This window comes from Meriones unguiculatus, chromosome 8 (assembly GCF_030254825.1).
Source record: "Meriones unguiculatus strain TT.TT164.6M chromosome 8, Bangor_MerUng_6.1, whole genome shotgun sequence".
NCBI classification, from domain to species: domain Eukaryota; kingdom Metazoa; phylum Chordata; class Mammalia; order Rodentia; family Muridae; genus Meriones; species Meriones unguiculatus.
The window spans coordinates 79,180,571-79,205,573 of record NC_083356.1 but is presented as its reverse complement, the minus strand read 5'-3'; the positions used below and the strand labels follow the sequence as shown (position 1 = coordinate 79,205,573).

At 35.8% G+C, this 25,003-nt stretch overlaps 1 protein-coding gene across 5 annotated transcripts in view; it reads left to right on the top strand.

Annotated features, from left to right (window-relative positions):
* Strbp (spermatid perinuclear RNA binding protein) overlaps positions 1-25,003 on the top strand; it is a 118,965-nt gene that overhangs the window by 31,309 nt on the left and 62,653 nt on the right. For all 5 annotated transcript variants that reach the window (XR_002476304.2, XR_009593833.1, XM_021633345.2 and 2 more), the window contains exons 2-5: positions 11,758-11,927; positions 14,089-14,309; positions 17,642-17,807; positions 22,505-22,649. Coding sequence is in view for 3 of the 5 variants with exons in the window: in XM_021633345.2 (XP_021489020.1) it covers positions 11,925-11,927; positions 14,089-14,309; positions 17,642-17,807; positions 22,505-22,649 (535 nt within the window). In the remaining 2 variants the exon portion in view is untranslated. The remainder of the gene's footprint in view (positions 1-11,757; positions 11,928-14,088; positions 14,310-17,641; positions 17,808-22,504; positions 22,650-25,003) is intronic.

The following is a 25,003-nucleotide window of genomic DNA, read 5'->3' as shown; positions in this document are numbered from 1 at the left end:
GGACCAAGTGTTCAAACTGTGATCTTGTGAAAGACATTTGACGTTCAAACCTTAGTCGTTGTCATGACTCATTCATACTACAGCATGTTATTAACTCTTTGTTATTTTTTATGACCAGGTAATATGTCATTATATGGATATACCACATTTTAATTTTCTGTTCATTAGTTGATGACATTAGACTTGTTTCCATATTTTGGCTATTTATGAAAAATACTTGTGTTTAATTTTATTTGTTTGTAATATTATTATTATTATTATTATTATTATTATTATTATTTTTGAGCCAGGTTTCTCTGTGTAGCCCTGGCTGACCGGGAACTTGCTCTGTAGACTATACTGGCCTTGAACTCAAATCCACCTGCCTCTGCCTTCTCAGTGCTGGGATTAAGGTGTGTACTACCACCACCACCCAGATTTCTTTCTTTCTTTCTTTCTTTCTTTCTTTCTTTCTTTCTTTCTTTCTTTCTTTCTTTCTCTCTCTCTCTCTCTCTCTCTCTTTCTCTCTCTCTTTCTTTCTTTCTTTCTTTCTTTCTTTCTTTCTTTCTTTCTTTCTTTCTTTCTTTCTTTCTTTCTTTCTTTCTTTCTTTCTCTTTCCTTCCTTCCTTCCTTCCTTCCTTCCTTCCTTCCTTCCCTCCTTCCCTCCTTCCCTCCTTCCCTTTTTTTTGTTTATTGAGACGGGATTTCTCTTTGTACTCACTTTGTAGACCAGGTTGGCCTTGAACTCAAAGAGAGCTGCCTGGCTCTGCCTCCCTGAGTGCAAGAATTAAGGCATGTGCTACTGTGCCTAGCTCCCAGCAGTTTTTTAAAGTGTATTTTAGAAATGTTTATGGGTAAATACTTAGCAGTAGAATTGCTCAGTCACATAAGTTATATTTGATGTTTTGAAGAATTTTAACTTGTTTTCCAAAAAATGATTGTGTGATTTTATAGTCTCATCGGCAATGCATGACTACTTCAGATTTTCTCTGTCATGTTTTCAAGGTAGTTTGTATCAGGCCTTTTCTGCTTTTCAACTGAAAATGACCAGCATGTCTTCTTTTAGTTTGATGTAAAAGCAACAGTTGGCATTTGAATACTCTCATACTTCCTTAAGTACTTCTTGCTTTCAGGATGCTGTGTTGTCTACCTTCTGTTTTCTTTCTACTTCTAATTATATTGGCAAGTCCTTATCAATTATTTTTCCTTTGTTCTTTCTCACTTTATTTTTTTAATTTGAAAACCTCTAGAGCTTATTGAGGACATCATCTAGACTTGTATGTCTTCAACTACCATCTTAAAAAAGTGCTTTTAGCCTGATGTAGAAGTTAATGTTCTAGCTGACATAGCTAGCGGATACATTTGTTTTAAGTTATATATTCACACTAGGATATGGAACATGCTTGCAAGTATGTCTCCTTTTCCGAAACGTGCATAATTTTATAGTCCCATAAGCAATGTGTGACCTTTCCAATTTAGATTTCCTTAAAAATATGCTCTACTCATAGGTCTCATCACATCTGATGAAAGCAATGCTATCCATTAGTTCTTCAGCCCTATTGGGTCCTATGGGGTTAAAGTATCATTCTTCTTCTCACATGCTATATTAAGTCTCTAGGAAGTTTTATGGTCTTACCTTCAAATTGTTTGCTGAGTTGGGGCACTTCTTGCTGAGCCATCTCACCAGCTTGATGTTTATTTACTTTCTGCAATCATGCTTTGCTGTACAGTCCAGGCTAGGAATGAACTTTTCTTCCTTCTATCTCCTCAGCGTTTTGAGTGTTACTCTGGGCTGCTATTAATCACCATGTGGATTTTGGCTTTGCTACATAAGGTTGGGAATTCAGATATGACCACCCAAAGAAATGATAGTGTTACTGCAAATTTCAGAGTCAGTTGTGGCTAGAGGAAATAATCTCTAATTTATTAGTTTCTTCCAAATTAACATAATAGAAACGCTGGTTTACTTCACTGCTGTACTCTTTCTGACCTGTATTTTGTAAGTATACTTAACATTTTATTCATTGTATGGCATGTGTGGCATAACCCATGTATGGAAGTGAGAGGACGACTTGTAAGATTCAGTCCTCTCTTTCCACCTCAGGGATCCCAGAGATAGAACTTACGCCCTGGATCATCTCATCAGTCTCTAAATGAATTCAATAATACCATAGATAAAAGTCATACTTTTTTTGTGCTTATTTCCACCAATATTGTAAAATTGTGTGTGATGTGTATGGATATAGAGGTCAGTGGACAAATTGTGGCAGTTTCTCCATCCACCATGTGGATTTTGGGAATTAAATTTACTCCAGTTAGCAGGCTCAGTGATAAGCACTTTTATCTGAGAAACCATTTTGCTGGTCCGTGCTTTAAAAGCCCTGTTAAATATGAGAATTAAGGCTTTTGAGAAGTTGGCTTTCTGGATTTCAGCATTTGGTATTTTGGGATTATGATTTCTAGGATTTTAAACATCAGATTTTGGTGATTTCAGCATTTGGATTATGGTATTTGTGATTATGGCTTTTAGGAATGTGTTTTGTGGATCATGACCAATAATGGCTTTTGTTTTGTTTTTCTCGACAGGCTTTTTTTTTTTTTTTTTTTTAATGTAGTCCTGGCTATCCTAGACTTGCTTTGTAGACCAGGTAGGCCTTGAATTCACAGAGAACCTCCTGCTTCTACCTCCTGAGGGCTGGGATTATAATTATAGGCCTGTGCCACTAGACCCAGCGTTGCCTTTTTTTTTTTTTTTTTTTTTTTTTTTAATAAGTTTCCTCTGTATAACTTTGGCTGTCTGGGCACTCAGAGAGGCACCTGCCTCTGTCTCCTGAGTATTGGGATTAAAGATGTTACACCATCACTGCCTGGCAATAGATTCATTAATCTTTATGAAGTTTAATGCAAACATGTGTCAGAAAAGCTGTTATAGATTTGCAATATTCAGTGTCTTTAGGTGATGTCAGTAAAGGACAGTGAAAAATAATTTAAGAATGGGTACCACTTACATATTTATTTTACTGTTTGGAGCCAAGCATTAAATCATGTCTTTAGAGAGATAACCTAACAAGTTGCTAATTGTTATTTGAATTGTGCTTTAACTTTTACTTGGCAACTGTGTATTGAGTCATGTAGATTTGCATTGATTAGAATGCTTTCATTAGAGATATGCTGTTCAGTGGTGTATATGTTAAGTCCAGAGAATTAAGACTTGATGTTGTTTCTTAGATTATACTTTAGGTCAATGTTTTTCCACCTGCCCAGTGTTATGACCCCTTAATGCAGTTAGTTCTGTTGTGGTGAATCCAACCATAAAATTATTTTTTTGTTGCTACATCATAACTATATTTTTGCTACTATAATGAATTGTAATGTAAGTGTCTGATATGCAGGATATCTGATATGCCACCCCTGTGAAAAGGTCTTTTGACTCCAAAGGTGTGACCCACAGGTTGAGAACCATTGCTTTAGGTCTTTTGTGGTCTTAGTGTTTTAATCTTGTTTCAGTTGGCAACTTAAAAGAATTTCCAGTTGTTTTTTTTCTTTCCAGTTGTGTGTGTGTGTGTTTTATGTTTCTAATAGATGGGCAAAGAATAGTTTTTTTTGAAATACAGTGGTTTCATTTCTGATGCTTTCTCAGTTTTCACTTGATCTTATGTAGTTACACACACGATGGATTGTCTTAAAACATATATTAGACTTAGAGAAAATAAGGTGTATGAAAAGCCTTAATTTACTAGAGATGACTTGAAAGTTGATTGGTGAGATTTTTTTTTTTTTCTTTTCTTTTTTTTTTCAAGACAGGATTTTTCTCTGTGTGCCCTTGGCTGTCCTGGAACTTGCTCTGTAGACCAGGCTGGTTTCAAACTCAGATCCTCCTGCCTCTTCCTCCCAAGTTCAGGAGTAAAGGTGTGTGCCACCACTGCCTGGTATATATTTTTTTTCAGTGTTAACTGATACTTGGTGTTCTTTATGTTAAAAATTAGGGTCCTATATACTGGCAAAACCTGTAGGAACAAGCAACTGGGGCTGGTGATAGAGCTTAGTGTAGAGCATCTGCTCAGAGACAGGAAGCACTGGGTAAAGATTAGTTATCATCCTTACCATTCATTCACACTCTGGCAACTGTGATATGTGCTGAAATATTCTTAAGAGGCTTATTTTGTTTTAAAGTCCAAGTTCTGTGTCTACATGTAAACATTTTCATTAGTTCCTTAATTTACAGCTGACGTTTTTCATGGGTTGTGATCATTATATGTTGCCTCCTTTGCAATTCCTTTATCAGTTAGGGTCTCTTCATATAAATTCAGAAAGCTTCTGAATGGCACATAAGATTTAGACGTACTTTCAGAAACTGCACTATTTAATATAGAATATATGTTCAGTGAGCCTTCTTCATTGTTTTTAAGAAGAGAGGAAGATAAGACACAAAATAAACTTGTTATGTCACCATTATCATGATCTGTGTCCTTGATCCTGCATCCTTTTAATAGGTGCCACCTGCCTTTTCAGTTCTAAGAAAACTCACCTCAGTTCTGAACACAAGAATTTTTATCTCCTTCTTTCCTTCCTATCCCCTTCCCCTTTTCCTTCTTTGTCTCCTTTTTCCTTCTTTTTTTTTCCCATGGGTCTTTCGCTCTCTCTTTCCCTCTATGGTGCCAGGAATTCTTTGAGTGTCATGGGCAAGCTGTTTAACTGAGCTGTACTCCCTGCTGAAAACTTTTGGATGGAATGTTCATGCATGTGTGAACTTGGAGAACCACAAGTTTAAGGAACCCCTCCATTATCCAATTTTAGAACCTACCAATTTAAGGCCAGCATGTCTTGAATATTTACTTCACTGATCACTCATTTATTTTAAATAAAAATTTCAATGAAAATCTCAGATATTAATAAAATTTCATATGTAAAATACTGTAGTAAGCATGTTTAAAAGGTATGGACACCCATCCCAGGCAAACACAATTTAATTTTTTGCTTTCTAGAAATAATTCTAAAATGTTTAGGTTCTGAAATATGTTTAGGTTTCCTCTATTGTCTATTTCTTAGTTTTTTGTTGTACAATGTTTATAATTGTGTTGTAAAATAATATACTTTTAAGGAATAAGTTAACTCTTTCATATTATATATTTGGAGAGTTGTCATTTCTCATAGGGTTGAGTTTAAACAAACTACCTAAAAAATAATCTGAGTGTAGCTTGACTTAAAAACAAATCACATTTATTTCTTGTATATGTGGGTGTGTGTTAGCTCATGTCTGTGGAGGTCAGAAGATAGTTTTTAGGAGTTGTTGCTCTCCTTCCACCATTTGGGTTCCAGAGATGGATTCAGCTTTTCAGGCTGTCTGCAAATACCTTTATCTGCTGAGCTATCTTGCCTTCTCACTCTGTGTTTTATGAATTAAGGAATTGCGACTCACTCAAAGAAGTTGATTTTGTTCAGAATTTACTAGCTCATTTCTCTACTCTTGCTAGAATGAAATCTGACTATAAATCTGTTGCTTTTACATTAATTACATCATATAGCCTGCCCCCTTTTTGCTTATAATCTATCAACACTTTAGTATTTAATTTTTTTTGTTGTTGTTTATACTTAAATCTAGTACTTAATTTTTTTTTTGGTTTCTGTTTTTGTTTTTTTCTCTTGTGGCTTTTCCCAGATTATCGGTAGTGCTAATCTTGTGATTTATGTCATAATTCATTTTAAAAGGAGCTTGTTGAAGGGCTGAGTTGTAATACCAACACATGAGTTGGAGATACTGAGCTGTCCTGAAAAGGTCATCCCTCTTTTCTGACCCAGATACACAGCTTTTAACCTGGTGATTGGTGCTGGAAAGGGAAGTGAGTGCTGCCAAGAGCTGGAAGTTAAAGTTGTTTTATTGAAGGGTCTAATATATATATTTTAATTTTCAGCACTTTTGTGTAACCTAAGCCTTTTTTAATGTTAAAAATACTTATTTGGTAAAGATGGAAACAAAACTTATATATTTTTTTAAATTGCAGGTTTTTAATCTTTTGGGTGTTGAAAGCTAAATTGCAGGTTCTCAGGTCATTTTTGCAAACCTGCCTAAGAGAAATGTTTGTATTAATTTCATCTTCAAATATTGTAGCACTAAACTGTTTGCTGGCCCCTCCTTTCTTTTGGTCAGAATTTTTACAGGATCTGTAAATTCTAAAGATAGTCTGATGACCTATATCACAACCTTTCAGTGATAGGAAAATAAATAGCTGCTGTGGCCTATCCAGTTTAGTTGCTGTTTTATGCTTGAGCATAGTTTAAAGGAAAAGATACCAAGTTGAGCTTTCACAGATTATCATGCAAAATTAAATTGACACTTGCTCGTTCATATGCTCCTGAAAACATTAGATGTGAACCCAGAAGGATTCTGGAGACACTGGCAGGATGGGATGGCTCTGCCAGTACCACATTGTGGTTGTAGAAAAGCCATTGAACATGTTTGTGTATCTGTGCTTTCATATTAGAAAATAAATTTATGCCATTTTTTTTTCCACACTACTTCTCAGGACTATTGTAGGTATTAAGTGAAGTGCTATATAAGAAAATACTTTTGAGAAATTCTAATTTTTCCTTTGTGCCAGGAACTGTTTCATTAGTAGAAAACAAGTAAATATTAAAGCTTTCATGTGCCAATTATACATCTGTTTGAGACTAATATAGCAGGTATATGTTGAAGGGTGATTCTGTTGTCTGCAGACTGATAAGGATTTGGTTTATGATAATGTGACATTTGAAGTCATTCCTGAAATGGGGGAGGGCACAGAATTACATGGTTATGAAGGATATGTGGTTTTGAAGAAGTTACGTGGTTATGAAGCTTTAACTGCTAAAGGTACCAGGGTGGGAACCTTAAGCAGAGATTCTAGTGTGGATTATACACAGTGAGTGAGGATAGTAGCAAAGGAGGCAAAAATGGGAGTCAAACTACTGGACTTAATTATTATTAACAAGCAGCTATTAGAAAGTTTTAAGTAAAGGCATGCCATAGCCTAGTTTGAGATTTTAAAAGAAGCAACTCTGTGATGAGAACAAGTACTATGTGGGGACAAGATTGGAACCAGTAGTATAGTTTAGATGAGGGATTTTGGTGGTGGAAGATGGGCTTGATCACATTTTAGACAGCCAGAAGGTGAAGATGAAAGGATTTGCTTGATGGATCAGATGTGTGATGTGGAAGGAAGAGAGGATGACTCCTCTGGGTTTGGCCTGAGAAGTTAGAGGGATGGAGTTGTTGAGTAGTTGTCATTTAGAAGTGGGAAGAAAAAGGAAAAGCGGGAAGGAGGAGGAGAGAATTGGGATTGGAAGAGTGGCCTCTGTAGAGTTGATTGAGACAGTAAAGTGTTTACTTGACTTGGTGTCTGGAATTTAAATTGATAGAAATTTAGGAATCTTTAGTGCACAGATGGCTTTTACAGGAGTGTAGTTGCTGAGTTCTGAGACAGTCTTAGAGCAGTAGTTCTCAGCCTGTGCATCATGACCCTTTTGGGGGTGGCATATCAGATATTTTGAATATCACATCTTTACATTGCAGTTCGTATCTGTAGCAAAATTATTCTTATGAAGTAGCAGCAAAATAATTTTATGGTTGGGGTTTACCAAACGTGGAACTGTATTGAAGGGGTCACAGTATTAGGAAAGTTGAGAACAACTGATTTGGAAGTTTAAGAGATAAGAAGACAGTGGAGTAATTTATAAAGTTGGGGCAGAATAGAGTGACTGATGTCTTGGTTGGAAGGAGCCAAGGGGAGTAAAGTGGGACAAGTAAGGAACAGTCCATGTGTTACCTTTTGCTGAAATGTCAACTAAGAGATTAAACCATTTACAGCACTGAACGTGATGTAAGTTCATGGGGACCATGACCAGACCTGTTTTCAGAAGTACCATGGTTACAAGTTGAATGGTGGGGATTTTTGAGGAACATGAAAGGAGAAAAAAAGCTAAGAGGGTTAGATTTAACAAGGTCTACTATTTTGTCAGGTGAGGAAAGGAATTACTGATATGAATTTCAAATGATCGATTTTAAAAATTTAATTATATAAGGATAGAAGTGAGGTTATGAAGAGGGAGGAAGAGGGTCTGGAGAGATGGCTCAGTGGTTAATAGCACTGTCTGTTCTTCCAAAGGACTGGGGTTCAATTCCCAGCACCCACATGGCAGTTCACAACTGTCGGTAATGCCAATTCCAAGGGATCTGACACCTTTACACTAATGCACATAAAATTAAATAAATTGAAAAAAAAGGGAGGAAGAACTATGAAAAAATGGTAGCCATGTTAAAGTCCTGTCCTGATGGAGAGTAGTTATCTAAAATAGGAAAGAAAATGAGATCTGTAGAGGATAGGAGTATAAAGTAACAGGCCAGACTTTTAGAAGGGTTATCTTTGTGGTTTTAAAATTCTAAGATTGATGACAAGAATAGAGCTCAGTATGTATCAGTGGATCACTAAATATTATTGTGGCGCAGGAAGAAGATGTTTCAGAGAATTTATCTGACTTATTTGTACTGATGGAGGAAGGGTCAGAAGTTCATTGAAGGCACTAGGGGTGATTGCTCTCTACGTGGATGGAGTGGTGGTTATAACCCAGGGAATTATTTATTGAACTCTTGTTTAGGTAACAGTCATTCCTGTATGGCCTTGAAACTACAGTAGCATAAGAAGTGGGAGGGAGAGAATTGTGTTACCATTTCATCATAAAAGTCTTTGGTTTGATTCCATTCTTGCTGTGAGTAGATGCCAGTTGCTTAGGTAATGAAAAGTCATTGAAGTTTTGAAGAGGTTTTCAAAATAGTTTTCCCCAAGCATAGACCGAAGTGTTGGGATAGAGTAGTATAGAAGACTGAATTTCTGTTTTTGGCAAAACTACTGCATTCAGTAGTATATGGGGCTCCCAGAGACTTATCTTTGAATTAGTAGACATCTTTAATTGAAAATAAAGACTAAAATTTAGGATTTAAACCATGTGATGGTGCATACTTGTTCTTAGCTCTTAGGATACTGAGGCAGGAGATTCAAAGTCCTTGACCCCAGGGTAAACTGTATAGGGAAACCACACTTATGTACCTAAGGATTTCCATTTACCTGTTGCATGTATTGTCTTGCTTTTAGATCTTGAGCCTTCTATGTTTTCTATGCTTGGCTTTTCTGAACAACACGGTTTCCATTTTCCTTTATAGTTCTCATGTCATGCTGTCCCCCCACTCATAATCTTATCTTGTCTCCTTTTCTCTCCCACTCATTAGTATATCTACTTTTGTGAAGCCATCTGATTTCACGGAAAACTGCCGTATTTAGACTTGACTTCTCAAATCTGTCTCCATATACAGCTTGCCTACTTGGATATATAATCCCGAAGGGTGCCTAAAATTGTATTTCTGACTTTACTCCTAAATTCTGTGCTTCTTATACATTCTTAAGCTAGTAAGATAGATCAGAGTCTTTGAGGTTAAAGAAAACTACAGTTAACATGTACAGACATTTTCCTTGTCATTATTCCCTAAACAGTGCAGTGTAATAATGATTTATTTAGGATTGCCACTATATTAAGTATTATAAATTATCTAGAGACTATGAAAGTGTATGAAGGCTTTGTATAGGTCATTACACCCTGCACCACTTTATCACACAGACTCCCAACATCTTTGGATTTTGTTAAAAGGGGTGCTTCCTGGAAACAATTCCTTAAAAATATGTAGAAGTCACTGTGCTGCTAGAGTGTTGATCACTAAACCTCCTAAGTGTTTCCCGTTTGCTGTGCCCCGCAAGATTAAAAAAATGGGCATGTATGTGACTGCATGTAACGCATGTTGTTCATGCCTGTAAGATGATGCCTTTTATCTGGTTAGTGGTGTGACCTGAAGTTTTTATTCTATTTCATTTGTAAACAGAAGTTGAGTGAGATTTGTAAGTTCATTTTGTGGTGTTCTCCCAATGCGATTTTGTAAACACTGCTTTTATTATGGGTTACTGTGTTACGTTGTCATACTGTGAAGTTCTCAGAGGTTCTTGTTTGTGCAGAGGAGTTTCTCTTTGTGTAAATAAATCAACTGTCAAGTCAATGGTCAGGATTCCTTTGAAACATCATAAGTTTCATTGTAGTGTTGTTCTTGCTTTGTTTGCTTTCAGTTTTATTTCCTTATTTTGTTGGTTTAATGGCTTCACCCTTTTACAGAGTAAAGTTTATGGACTTTCAGTCCTTGATATCTTTTTGGTTGTGGGCCTATCCTTTATTGGCCGAGCCACCCATACAGCCTGTAGACTTTCAGTTTTTACTGAACACAAAGCAATCTGTTAGCTACTGGATTCACAGCTATGCGTTGAATGGTTGACTCCCTTAGAATAAAGTAGTATTGATAATTGGAGGTTGAAGACTGCATGGATTTTACATGAATGTTACAGTTTTAGTGAAAAAACATTTTAAAGATATCTTTGTAAGAAATTATGTTTTAGAAGTACTTGTCTTCTCTTTGTCATATAGACATATGTCAATAGTCATACTTTATTTGAAACTGTCAGTGTGTATATGTGTGTGTCTTTCAGAATTTCTTTTATTTCAGGGAGATTTTGTAAACTAGTTATAGGAATAGTTGTGCATGTAGGTCATTTGATTTCAGTTCTAGGTCTGTTTTCATGTAAATATTAATTCAGTCCAAAAGTCCAAAAAAGAATTTCTTTAAGAGAGCAACTCTATAATACTAAACCTGTTGCTGACAGTAGTACTGAGAGGGTTTCTGTATTTGGGGCGTATTTCACCCACCTTCACAATGTCCTTTTTTTTTTTTTTTTTAAATTTTAACCTGTAGTAAAATAAAATTTCATGATCTAAAATGGGTAGTGGAATGATTATAGGATTCTGGCAGGAAATTCAGGGGAAACGGAGAATGGATACTTAGCGGTAATGAAATAAGAAGGTAAAAATCTAGTGACTTTTCCAGTCTGGGACATGATTAATATACAGGTTAAGGGGGTGCTGGAAATTTTTTTTTTTTAAAGTTAAGGTGACAGAGTCAGAAAAGCATTCTGAATTTTAATTCTAAAAACAAATGATAAGCATAACGCCAATATGTACTGCTAGTTGAATGACAGTATTAATTGGAAAAGAATCATGGTAAATCAACAGTATTGTTAATATTAAGATATTTTGGCATCAGTTTTCATGTACAATTAAAAAGTACCAATTTTTAATTGTAAATCTGATGGGTAGTTGAAGTGTTGTTATCATCAGTAGCAGTATTGCCTTTTTAGGTGGTTTCTTTTGGGTGACTCTGCCTTTGAAAATATCATTTTATGTCAAGGAGGGCTAGGGATCTAGTTGCTAAACTGTAACTACCAGGAGAGTTGCTTTTCTGTCCTTTTCTGTCCATTTTTGGACCAAAGCTAAATTTTGTTTAGGCTAATGTAATCACTTAAAAATAAATAAATAAAAGGCCCCAAGAATGACTTGGTGGTTAAGAACAGTGCTCTTCCAGAGGACCTGTGTTCAGTTCCTAGTACTTGTAACTCCAGCTCCAAGGAATCCAATGTTGTCTTTTGTCTTCAGACACACACACACGCACACGCACACACAAATGGCACACACAGAGACACAAACACCAAAAATAAATAAATAAATAATAGAAGAGGTAAGGTAATTTTTCTCTGTAAAATTCCCCCCCCCCAAATCAACATGGATCATGTTTATGGGTTCCACATTTGGATTTGAAACTAAATTGTAGACAAGTTGATAAGCTGTTTTTCTTTTCTTTTTTTTTTCTTCTTTCAGGTGTATTCCAGAGAACAATTTTCAAACATCTTTCCTTATATTTGGCATTGAGCAGTCAGGGGATTCAGGCATATGAGGAGGTACTGTCACATAAAACAGTGTCCAGTGAAGACGACAAGAAAGAGAGAAAAAGACCGGAAGAAGAAGCTAAAATACCATAGGAAACCATGGTAGGTGATGACTGCTATTTCTTTCATTCTCTTAGTAATAAAAGATTATATAATGTATCTTAACAGTGAGGGTAGATAGTGAACACTTGTCTTGGTTTCAGTCTCTCAGATAAATGTGGTTGCTCTGCTGTTGAAGAAAAGATCAGAGGGAGCTAGCTAGGAACATGTGGTGGCTCACAATCCTTTCTAACTCCAGTTCCAGAGGATCCAATGCCCTCTTCTGGCTTTCTTTGGTACTGCATGCATGTGATGTGGCATACATGCTGTGTGACAAAGCACCCATCCACATAAAATAAGAAACAAATCTTAAAAAAGAAAAAAAAAAGCCATGTGTTAGAGCTCCATACTAGTGACAAAAAGAAGGGATGCTTGTTAATAATATTTTATACTAAGACTTAAGTGAAAACTCTGTTTTATATTAACAAACCAATATAGCTTAGTAATCTTAGACTTAACATTAAATAATTTCTATTCAGATTTTTTCATGAAGTTCAAATTTCATTCTAATGAAAATTAAATAATTTCTATGGGGCTTTTATCTGGTGACATGAATGGTGGAGGAATTTCTACAACATGAATGTTTGACTGGAAAGGTACTTCTTATATACTTTTAAAATAATAGACTTATTTGTTGATTATACTAAGGAGTCTTAAAGTGAATGTCTAGGAAGGCTTGGTTTCTGTGAGAGGTTAGACTTTGAATTCATGATATTAGAGGAGGTAATTATCTCTGTTTTGGTCCTTGAATTTTTTAATTATATTTTTGTGTATTTAGTGTGTGTGTTTATGAATGTGTGCATGTGCATGCGTTTATTTCATGGCATATGTATAAAGGTCAGAGGACAACTTAGAGAAGTTGGGTGTCTTTTTCTGAATCAAACTCAGGTTGTCAGACTTGGTTGTAAGTATCTTTCACCAGCTGAGCCATCTAACCAGCCTGGTGCCTAGGTAAGGTTTCCCCTCCCCCCCATATTTTGGTCTAAGAGGATATTGTATAAATTTTTTTTTTCCAAGTAAGAGGATTTAAAAGGCATAAGTTAGGAGAAAAAGCACAAAATGAAAATTATCAGTGTATATTGAAACACATTGTTTAAAGCAAGTATGATAGTTTTTTTTTAAATGTTAACTTGTTTTTAAAAATATTTTGACAAGGTCTGAAAATAGTTTGCTTTTGTGGAAAATAACATTTGTTATATCTTAGATCAGAATGGTGGCAAAAAAAAAAGTTAAGTTGGGGTTTTCCCTATTATTTTTTTACCTTTTTTTTGTGAAATATAGAAAAAAAATACATTGTGACTTGTGTTGCCTTTCTTGTGAATTATCTGCTCTTAGCAGAGTATAGTTTTGCTGTAATTGTTTTTATAGTCATCTTAATATCATATATAATACATAAAAACTTTCTTCTGTAGTTTATTTTTAGCTTAGATGTTTGATATAAACATTTTTGTTTTAATAAAATAGGAATCATTTATTGCTGCTTTTGAGTTTTAACATTTGATTATTTTTCTGTTTCATTCTTCTGGTCTAATTTAATACTTAACTATGTTTATCTGGCACTTGAGTAGATTTTTTTTCAGTAATTTTGATCGTGAATGCAATGCATGTGTTAATTAGCTTGGAAAGTTGATGCTTTGGAATATGTATTTTCCCTATTATAAAATTTGGAATGCTTCTTGATAAAAGGTCTGCACCAAAGATTTGGATGTCAAATACTAAACGTTATTTTAGTGTTTTTCATAGTTTACATTATAAATTTGTATCTTGTATTCTCTTATTATATGGTCTTAATTAAAGGTGTGAGAATTTCTAGCACTTTGGGAGGTGGGAGTTCATTTCTAGAGACTTGAAGCTACAGTGTCATGTAGTATGGATGATGATTTTTTTGGAGGGGTTAATCAGAAAGCTACAGGTTTAGCTGAAAGAAAGTGGTGCAGTGTGACTGAATGTGAACCCTACCATGTGACATGCTTCTTATTTGGGGGTGTGAGGTTTAATAAAATAGGACTTTACTTCCCATTCAGGAGCGTATTTTTATTGTTTGAACATTAACTGCTTTATAGTGGTTGTCACTTGGTGCTTTGTTGACTTAAAATATACTCATGTTATCTTTATGAGGTGATATTCCTTTTAAGTTATTTTTTTTTTCTCTCCCTTCTCACAGAGATCTATTAGATCTTTTGCCAATGATGATCGCCATGTTATGGTGAAACATTCAACAATATATCCATCTCCGGAGGAACTTGAAGCTGTTCAAAATATGGTGTCTACTGTTGAATGTGCTCTTAAACATGTCTCAGATTGGCTGGACGAAACAAATAAAGGCACAAAAACTGAGGGGGAGACAGAAGCAAAGAAAGATGAGGCTGTAGAAAACTATTCAAAGTGAGTGTTGAGTAGCTTTTGTTAAGCTTTGCCCAGAAGAGCTTGTGGATCCTCTGGATTGAGTTGGTGATGTGCTTGCTGTTCTTTTAATTTTATCATACGGAACGTAACCACGAAAGTTAATGTTTCATGCCATTTTTTTTTCCAGAGTTAAATTCTAATAGGAAAGTAATGAGGAATAATGAGTAGAATCAGAAAAAGATGATAGTTTTGAGAATTATGATATGTCATTTGCTGTGTTCGTTCAGTCTCTTAAATTCTAAAATAAATAACTTATTTTATTTCAAGGAAGTCATAAAAATACTGTTTCTAGCTGGGAATGGTAGCACATACATGCCTATAGTTCTAGCAGGAGCCAGAGGCAGGCAGATCTTTGAGTTTGAGGGCAGCCTCGTCTACATAGCTACATAGTAAGCTTCAGGACAGCCAAGACTACATAGAGAGACCCTATCTCAAAACAAAACAAAAAATACTGCTTCTGTTAGACATTTTGAAATCATGTTATACAAGAGCATAGAAAAATATACTAGTAGCGTTAACTTATTTAACTTGTTACTTCATAGGACATATCAGCATCTATGTTGCATATTGTCAGTGTACCGTTTTGTGACTTGTAGAAGGAAGGACTAATAGAAGGAAGCCAGGGCTTTTAACAGTTACAAGAGAAGTTTTGGAAGGTAGCAATACTAGTGATCCATAAGATGAAACCACAGTGCTGCCTGTAACTAGATTATGAGATTTTATGTCATGCCAGTTTGGCGCTACTCATCTGAACACTGTTAACTACGATTATAGTAACTCTAAACCTACTTTGAAAAACGAAGTTTATTTGATTTGTTGTACCATATTTATAGGTTTAAAAACATTGTGTTAGCTATGACTTATGCAAGTGGAAAATAGAAGCTCCAGATTTTCCCTCCAGCTTTCAGTTTTCTACATCACTGTGACAAGTAGATAAGGAAGAGTAGGAGAGGATTGATGAATGAATGAATGGTCTGTACTAAAAGATAGTGCAGCCTTTTCCTTCACTTCCAAGATAAGCAGTGAGCTTCGTGCTGAAGAGCATAGCAATAGACTGTTACATATAACTGCACACTGGATTGTGTCTCAGTGTGGAAGTTCTTGTAAGTAATCCCTTTCCCTCAAATTTGGTTGTTTAAACTCTTAATTGTTTAATTTGGTACACATGCTAATTATATTTTCTAGTGGTTGTGCTCCTGAGCGACCTACATACTTGGGATTCTCTGTATATATTATAGTTCTTGTACAAGTTAAGTCATTAATGGTTTCTAGATTTAAATTGTAGTATTTATGTTGCTTTTTCAATTTTTTGAAAAATTGAGGTTTTACACATTTGCACACATGCTCCTACTCTTCTGAGTATGTATTTCATGGAAGTTTGTAGCTTTTGCATCTTCTAATGCTTCCTACATTGTCTAACTCAAGGAATAAAAAGTAGAGCTGTTTTTACTCTGTGTAAAGCAGGGGCCAGTGTGTCTTTCAGGTTTAGAGGTGTGTTCTATAGACACATGTAGGCTCCTCCAAATAGTCTCTCCAAATAGTGAAAATATTAGTGAAATGAGGTACTTTTGCTCATGCTAGACTGACTGTCCTCTCTATGGGGTGTCATCCAAAATACTGGTTTTGGGAGGTTCTCCATGTAGTAGATTAAAGGTGGTAGAGGGAAGGCTGGTAGGAAGGCATTATTGAAATAGTCTATTTGAGAACTTGAGCAGAGTAGTTTGAAGGCAAGACTTGAGAATGATTATGGAGAAGAGACTGTACACATTAGGGAGCCAGAGAGGATAAGACAACAGAGTAAGAAAGAATGTTTGGTGACTGATGGATTCCAGCAGTTACCTGCACACTTCGCTCACTTACCTCCTTCTCCACTTGCACTCTCTTTATAGACTTGATGTTTATTGACTCTTCAGGGTGGCTCAGGCTCTGAGTAGCTAATAACTCCTCCTAGTTTGCACTACCATATGTTATCTTTTTCATTGCATTCTTAACTTCCCTGACTTCAAACTATCTGACGATTCTTTGCTTCTAAACTCCCTCCCCATCTAGCCAAACCAAACCTTCAGGTACCTTTTTTGACATCTCTAATTATAACTGTTTCCTTGAGAAGCAACTGTAGAACATAAAGAACCTGAGTGTCAACTATCCTGAGTTTAAATCCAGGTGTTGACATGTTACTTTTTAAAAAATAAGTTTATTTAGAATATGTGTTGGGATGACGGTGGGGATACTGTTATAGTGTGTTTTCTGTGCATGGGTACTCAGATGTTGGGGCCCGACGTTGATGTTGGGGTGCTCATGCTCTTTCTGTCTCTTTCTCTCTCTGTGTCTATCTCTTGGTCTCTCGGTCTCTCGGTCTCTGTCTCTTGTTTCTGTCTTTGTCTCTGTCACTTACTCACTCATTCACTATTTGGCTAGACTGGCTGGCCAGCAATCACCAGAGAATGTTTCCATATCTGCTTCTCTACTATTGGTATTACCGGCATGGGCTGCTGCACTTAGCTTTTTTTTTGTGAGGATTAGATTTTAGGTCACTATACTTGCCTAGCAATTACTTTACCCACTGAGCCATTTCCCTCAATTTTAATTTTTTTCTCATAAAAATTACAGAAATTTCTTCTGTGACCTGATAAGGCTGCCCTGCCTCAGGGGGAGGTGATCAAAGAGCCAGCCAGCAGAGTTCATGTCAGAGAACAGCCCTTGTTCCCTTTGCTAGGGAACCCGCTTGGACACTGAGCTACCATGGGCTACATCAGTGTAGGGGTTCTAGGTTATCTCCATGAATGGTCTTTGGTTGGAGTATCAGTTTCAGAAAAGACCCTTGGCCAGTGCAGCCAGTCCTGATGAGACCTGATAGGCTAGGGTCAGATGGAAGGGGAGGAGGACCTCCCCTATCAGTGGACTTGGGGAGGGACATGGGAGGAGAAGAGGGAGGGAGAGCGGGATTGGGAAGGGGTGAGGGAGGGGGCTACAACTGGGATACAAAGTGAATAAATTGTAATAAATAAAATTTTAAAAAATACAGAAATTTAAAAAGAACAGTTAAAAAGGGTTCAATATTCTTGGGATTCTTAAGTAATATAGTTGTTATAATGAATTAAAATACCTATAGTGTGAGATACGATCCTTAGTCATTAGGAAAAAGTAACTTAAAATGTGTGAGCCTTACATCTGAGTTTTAAATTGTAGATTTTTGGATGTCTGGATGTACATAATAGTTTATCCATTTATGTAGGTATTCAGGAAGCCAAGGGACAATTGTAGCTTGGAAAATATGTTATAGAAGTAATAACAGGCTTTTTTTTTGGTAGGGATCAAGGTGGCCGAACATTGTGTGGGGTAATGAGGATTGGCTTGGTTGCAAAAGGCTTGCTGATTAAAGATGATATGGACCTAGAGCTGGTTTTAATGTGCAAAGACAAACCCACAGAAACCCTGCTAAATATAGTCAAAGATAATCTTCCCATTCAGATTCAGGTAAGTACTGTTTTAACTGCATTTGAGATTTTTTTTTTTTTTTTTTTTTTTTTTTTAAGACAGGGTTTTTCTGTGTAGCTCTGAGTCTTCTGTACTTGATTTGTAGACCAGGCTGGCCTTGATCTCACAGAGATACACCTGTCTCTGCCTCCCAGAGTGCTGGGATTACAGGCGTGCACCACTGTGCCCAGTGCCTTTGAAAATTTGTAAAGAGTTAAGAAACAGTGACCTTGGTGACTATTAACAAGAATTGGTAAGTCAGGGATAGGTATAAAAAAAGAATACCAGCATGATTTGGTAGAGGAATCTACATTTCTGGTGACTTATATTCAGGATATATTTACCAAAGTGAGGCCATTAATTTTTTGGTCTTAAACCTTTCAGGCATGTCTTGCTGAGACTGTATCTCTTCACTCCTAGACTTTGTATGTCTCTGAGAATTATAAAACTCTTAGAAGAGTTGAAATAAAACAAAAAGTTGAGAATCAAAAAAGTTGAAAGATCAAAAGTAGATAATTTCATGATGCTTTTAAAAATAGAAGATTTGGTAAAGTTTTAAGTTTATTAACTGGTGTGTTTGTGCATATGTGTTTGCATATGTGAGGCCAGAGGACAACTTTGTGAGATCAGTTCTCTTCTTTTACCTGTATGTGGATTCTGGTGACTGAACTTAGCCTGTCAAGCTAGCATGCCAAACATTTTAACTAATAAACCTTCTTGTAGGTCTCAAGAAATTGTTTAAGTCAGCCATCTGTTAAGTTTATGGAAAGTCACTATTTGTTTTCCAAATTATTTTCACATTGGGTTGGGTTTAGAAAGCTTAATGCTGGCATGCATGCGCTTAGGCCCTGGTCACCCTAAGACTGACCTTGCTAGCTATCCTGGAGATGTGTGTAACACTGATTAGGAAGCTGAGATGGTTTTTCATTTCAGTTATGTGCTACTTATAATCAATTGATTGTAGCTTCTTGGTAATTATATTTTAGGCTGTCTTTATATCTGTGCCATAGAAATAGATGTTAGCCCACAAGTCTAAACTTTTTGAGTTGGTGAATGCTCATGTCTGTTCATGCTTGCTTTTTCCTTAATTCTTGAAAAAAGATGTATTTAAAATTAATATATATATATGTGTGTGTGTGTGTGTGTCTGAGTGTTTTGCCAGTGTGTATAGGAGGTCAGAAGAAGGCATTGGATCCACTTGTGAACTGCCATGTGGGACTGGGAACTGACCTGGGGTCTTATGGAAGAGTAGCTATTGTTCCTAACCACTAAGCCATCCATCTCTAGCCCTCTTTTGTTTTTTTAAATATATATTTTTATAAATGAGGCAGATACCTTAAATAAGTGTTTTTAATTTTAACATAGGTGTGTTTTTTATTTACAAGTTTTAAAAATTATATTAAAAATACAAAAATCAGTATATATTCATTGTATACAATATTAGATTTTATTGGGTCATTCTGATACATATAGACCATGTGTTTTGATCCTATTCACCCATTTGCTTCTTTCTTTTGTATTTTCCTTTTTCTACTGGTTCCTTTCCTAATATTCCTCCCTTTGCTTTCAAGTCTTAAAACAAAAAAAAACAACCTCTCCTCCAGCTATTTCTTTACTTCCTGTGGAACTCAGAAGACAACTTGCAAGAGTCAGTTCTCTGCTGTGTAGGTTCTGAGGCTTGGCAGCAAGCATCTGTAGCCACTGAGCTGCCTTGCCTTTATGCTCTCCCCTGTTTAAGGTTCAGATTCTCATGAAGAAAACATAAAGGTGTACTCCAGGAGAGCTGACTCCTTGCTTTGCCGAGGATCTGGGTTCAGTTTTCAGCGCTCACAAGGTGTCTCACTACTATCTCTAACTCCAGTTCCAGGAGATATGAAGCCTCTTATGGCTTTTGTGGGTACTGCACACATGTGGTGGACTTACCTACCAACAGGCAAGACAGCCATACATACTAAATAAAAATAGATAAGACCTTAAAAAATGGAGAATGCTCATACTGTTTATCTTTGTCAACCTGGCTTATTTTGCCCCACATGATGTTCTCTGGTTCCATCCATGTTTTTACAAATGATATAACTTAGTCCTTGAATAATATTCTGTTGTCTAAAAGGAGCCTTTTCCTCCTAGTTATGTGAATTTGTAACTTTTTTTTTTTTATTACCTGGTCATTTTCTCTATATGATCTTCCTTCCTTTCTTCCTTCTTTCCATTTTTCCTTTCTTCCTTCCTTCCTTCTTTCTTAGACAGGGTTTCTCTCTGTAGCCATGGTTGTCCTGGAACCTGCTCTGTAGACCAGGCTGGCATTGAACTCAGAGATCTGTCTCATTTCTGTAGCATTGACGATACCATCCACCAGATTTGATAAGTTTCTTTCTAAACACTAGTGCTTTCTCTGTGCAGGTTTCACTTGTTGAACTTGAAAATAGTTTCTTTCTCAAGTGAGATTTTATTTCTAGGCACCATGGCTTTTAAATGTCACTGTTGATCTGGCAAGTCTTCAAGGAAAAATCCCAAAAGAGAGTATACATTTGCAGACATTAAGGAACTTTGGTCTTTCAAGGCTACAGAAGACTAAAAAAGATATAAAACATTCTGAAGTCTTTTAAGGGTTAAAAGAGGTAGAAGAGACTCAAACACTTAGGGGCAATAGTGGATATTATGAGACATGTATTTCAATTTAAAATAGTCATTATAGCTTTCCAACAGTGAATTTTCTGTATTTGGGTAGCGGTATATTTCACTGGAAAGTTGTAATCTTAATTGTCCGCCTGGGTTAAGATTAAGTTATATACATGTATACACATTTCCCTCTTTCTAAGCACACATGCATTACTATTATAATATTTCAGGAAATAATTTTAGTGTGACCTTCACACTAAAACCCAGGTCCTCTGGAAGAGCAGCTGGTGCTTTAACAACTGAGCCATCTCTCCAGGTGCAATAGATTTGATCAATTGTGTATGTGTGCGTGCATGTGTGTTTCTGCCAGGTCCAGTAGATTGGTTGTGTGGGCTGTGTGTGGTATGTGTGTTCCTGTGTGTGCTTGACTGCATATGTGTACTTAATGTGGAAATCAGGGGAGTATTTGTTGTGTTTCTCTTCTCAAGAACTATTCATCCATTTTTTTTTCTTTTTTTCCTTTTTGAGATAGAATCTCTTGGTGTGACCTGGGGCTCCCTAATTAGAATAGGTACGCCAGCTGGCCATTAAGCCCTAGGCATCTATCTGTGCCCATCTCCCTAGTTCAGGGATTCTAGGCATATACCACCATGCCTATTACTTTAAAAAATATATTTTTATTTTATGTTGTATGCACTGTGTGTGTGATGCCTGAGTAGCCAGAAGAGAGGTATCAAGTCCTCTGGAGCTAGAGTTACAGATGATTGTGAGTCACCGTGTGGGTGCTGGGTGCTGAACCCTGTCCTCTGCAAGGGCAGCAAGTGCTGTTAACCACCGAGCCAGCTTTTGGCTCTGTTGTTCCGTGTGTGCTGGGATCAAACCCGAGTCCTCGTGCTTGTATGGTCAACTCTCTATAACCAACTCATCTCTTCAACCCTCTAATAGATAACTTTAATGAATTTTTTTTCTCATTGGCAAAATGATTGTAAACAGGTTTTGTGGTTGTTTATTTTGCTTCTGGTTCTTCCATTCATGGTGTGATCTTTTCCTTTTTTACTTCTGTTCAACATTAGGGTAATGAGTTTTCTTTTTCTTGCATTTTTTGAAGTACCTTAATAATAAAACAATGGTGTTTCTTTTATAAATAACTAAGTCTTTTATTTTATATCATTTAATATATATTAAGCTGATCATTAAGAAATGCCTGTGCTGGGTGTGGTGGCTCACACCTTTAATTCCAGTGCTTAGTAGGCAAAGGCTGGTGGATCTAGTTTGAGGCCAGCCTGGTCTACAAAGTTTCAGGACAGCCAGTTCTACACATAGAAACCATGTCTCAAAAAGCCAAAAGGAAAAAAAATAAAAATAAAAGAGAGAGAGAAAAGAAATGCCTTGTATGATTTATTTAATTATGCATTTAATGTCTAATAATATTCAGTATATGATTTTGATTATTTTATGAAAGCCCCAGGATTATATGGTTATCTTATTGTATGTTAAAAGAAGCAATGTAGATTTCCATGTGGATGCCAGTTGGCTTATCTTATAATGATAAGTCTCAGTGGAATGATTTCTGAGATCTATTTTAATTATGCAAGGCTACTGTTTATAATCATTCTTTCAAGTGGCTATCAGTAGACATCTTTTTCGCTCATACTTTCTTGTTTTACTTTAGAAATTTGTGTAGTCTTTATTCATATGTCCTGGCAATTAGTTCTTTAGATTGTTCTTCAACAGCACTGTTGTTTTGGAGAGCATTTCTAGCTATCTATTTTACTGTAATAATTTCAAGGGTATTTATTTACTCTTTAACACTGCTATTGACATTTTACATGGAAGAAAAATGGTTTTAAATATTATTTCATAATTGTCTGCATGGTTGACATTATGGTCTCTTTATGAGGGATGAAGAATAGGTTTGCATAAGTTGAAAGAGAAGTTATCCACAAAGTAATGAGCTAGTTACAGTTGTGGATTATTTGCTTTTACTAATAGTTAATAATATCTACTAACTTAGCATGTGTTCCCTTTTAGAGATTTTAATCTGATTTGAGTGTTTTTGAAATCTTGGTGACTTTTAGAAACTGACAGAAGAGAAATACCAAGTGGAACAATGTATAAATGAAGCATCCATTATAATTCGGAACACGAAAGAACCAACACTGACTTTGAAGGTGATACTTACTTCCCCTCTAATTAGGGACGAATTGGAGAAGAAGGATGGAGGTACATGTGTGTATATATATACACATACATATGTTTCTTTTTGTTCATGTAACAGCTCTTTTCAGTACTGTTTTTAACTATGCCTTGGGATTTAGGAGGTCACAGACTTCACTTGCTTGTGTAAGCCACCTAATATTTTAAAGTTTTGTTTCTACGTATGTATTTTGCACTTTCAGAGACTTATGTTTATCATGTGTGCTTTAAATGTGCCTTAATTTCTCTACCATTTTGGCGATCTGCTTTCCTTTTTCTAGTATAACATCAACTCATTGATTTCAGCTAACCTGTTATACTGGCTTACTGGTCAGATTTCAGGTTTCAGATATAAACCAGAATTATTTTAAAATTCTTTTGCAGATTTTGAAATTGCTCACTTGCATGTTATATTTGACTTCTAATATATCCTTGACTTCTAGTATATCCTTATAAATTTTAGTTGTTATTTGTGTGTAGATTTGGTTTATAGAATAAGGAAAAATAATCTGAATATATATAATCATACTCTGAAGATTAAAAATTATTGATAAAAATATATTCAGAAAAATATATTTTGATATATTTTGAGAAAAATATATATTGAGAAAAAATATATATAATATATTGAGAAAAAAATATATATATTCACGCACGCACACACACTTTTTAAATTTTGGAGACAGGTCTCGCTACATAGCCCTGGTTGACCCGAAAGTCACTATGTAGAGTTGGATGGCCTCGAACTCAGAGAGAGCTGTCTACCTTTGCCTCTTCAGTACTGAGATTAAAGGCCTGGACCAACACCCCTGTCTTCATTAAATTTTTGAGAAGCTTTTGACCCTGTTAACAGTTTGAATAGGATATGTGTTACAAAGAATCGCTGTGTGACATTGCCATCCTCATAAATGTAGAATGAGAAGTTACTTAACTATGAGTTTTGAGAAGTTGATGGGTGCGTGCTGAGCTTCATTATGTCTTTATCTTGAGTTAACTTTTTAATACTCAGTCCCGTTCAAAGAAACATGCCATATGATATTCCTCTTATGTTGCATTTGACCAACTGGCCACCCTGTCACATCAGTTTTAGAAACACTATTGTATATATGGGCCAGTAGGATACTTGCTATTTTTCATCTTTCAGATTTCAGCAACTCTCATTGTGTACCATAAGTACCACTAAAGGGAAAGGCGTATAGGTCAGCTCTGTAGTTTATTTTAAATGTTGACAGTGACAGGAAACGGAATACCTAGTTGTGTGTAGACTTTTGAGTTTTGGCTCCTAGGCATGACTCATAGAATCCTGGAATTAAAATAGATGGTCATCTTTTTTAAAAGTTTTTTTTTTTTGGGGGTGGGAGGGAGGTCCAGCTCATGGTCAACTAAAATCAGAAATAATATTATCATTAGAAACCAGTTACATTTTTTGAGTCTTTTAAATTATAGTACATCCAGTGTATAATTGGGTTTAATGCTTGTACTTTACCCTTTATATTGGCATGTCTGTAGCACCTAGAAGAACTGGTCTTTTAAATGACTTAATTTTTTTAACAGTAAATCTAAGATTTCTGATAGCTGTTGTATCGAGATAAGCATTAATTTTGGTGAGCTGTGTTCTTGTCCCTGCAGTAGAAAACCAACGTTTCTATGTAGAGTTGTAAGTATAGGTGCTATTGAACATTATTTTTATATTGAGAGTTGTTTGTATCTGCTCCTTTGTTTACCTCTTTGAAGGTATTAAGAAAATATAAAGTTTTTTTTTTTTTTTTCCTCTTGAGGGTTTTGTGTACTCTTATGGGATTGTGTCATAGCTTTCAGTGTTGAGTCTCTCGGGCTTAACCTGTTGCTTTTAAAACCTAGGTTTTGGTTCAGAGAAGCTGAAAACAGGCTCTTAGTTTATTATGCCTTTCTGGAGCAATATTAATCATAGAAAGGAATTTGTATCAAGTAATATAGTCTCAATCTTTGTTTAAGGTGTTTTAAGTTACTAAGATTCTAAAGGCCTCTGTTTGCTGGCTTTCATCAGCTTGTTGAGATCAGGTAAGGCTAAGGAATCAGTTAACACATATTACTTCTCTTTTTGATGGCAGAAAATATGCCCTTAATATCCCAGCCCTGGTGACCAACTTAATATTTTACAGTTTATTCATTTTTTTTTCTAATCTGGTCTTTATCATAGACACCTTTTTGTGTATATTTCTGGGCAGTTTGGAGCATCCAGCATAATTAAACATATGCAATCTGGATTATGCAGTGTTTGTTCACCTAGACACTCGTTTCCTTTGACATAATTCTTTTCATTTATATGGGATGAAACACAGGCACATTTAGCTTTCAGGGATACCTGGCAATGAAAAATAGCTGCTGCTTCTTTTCATTTT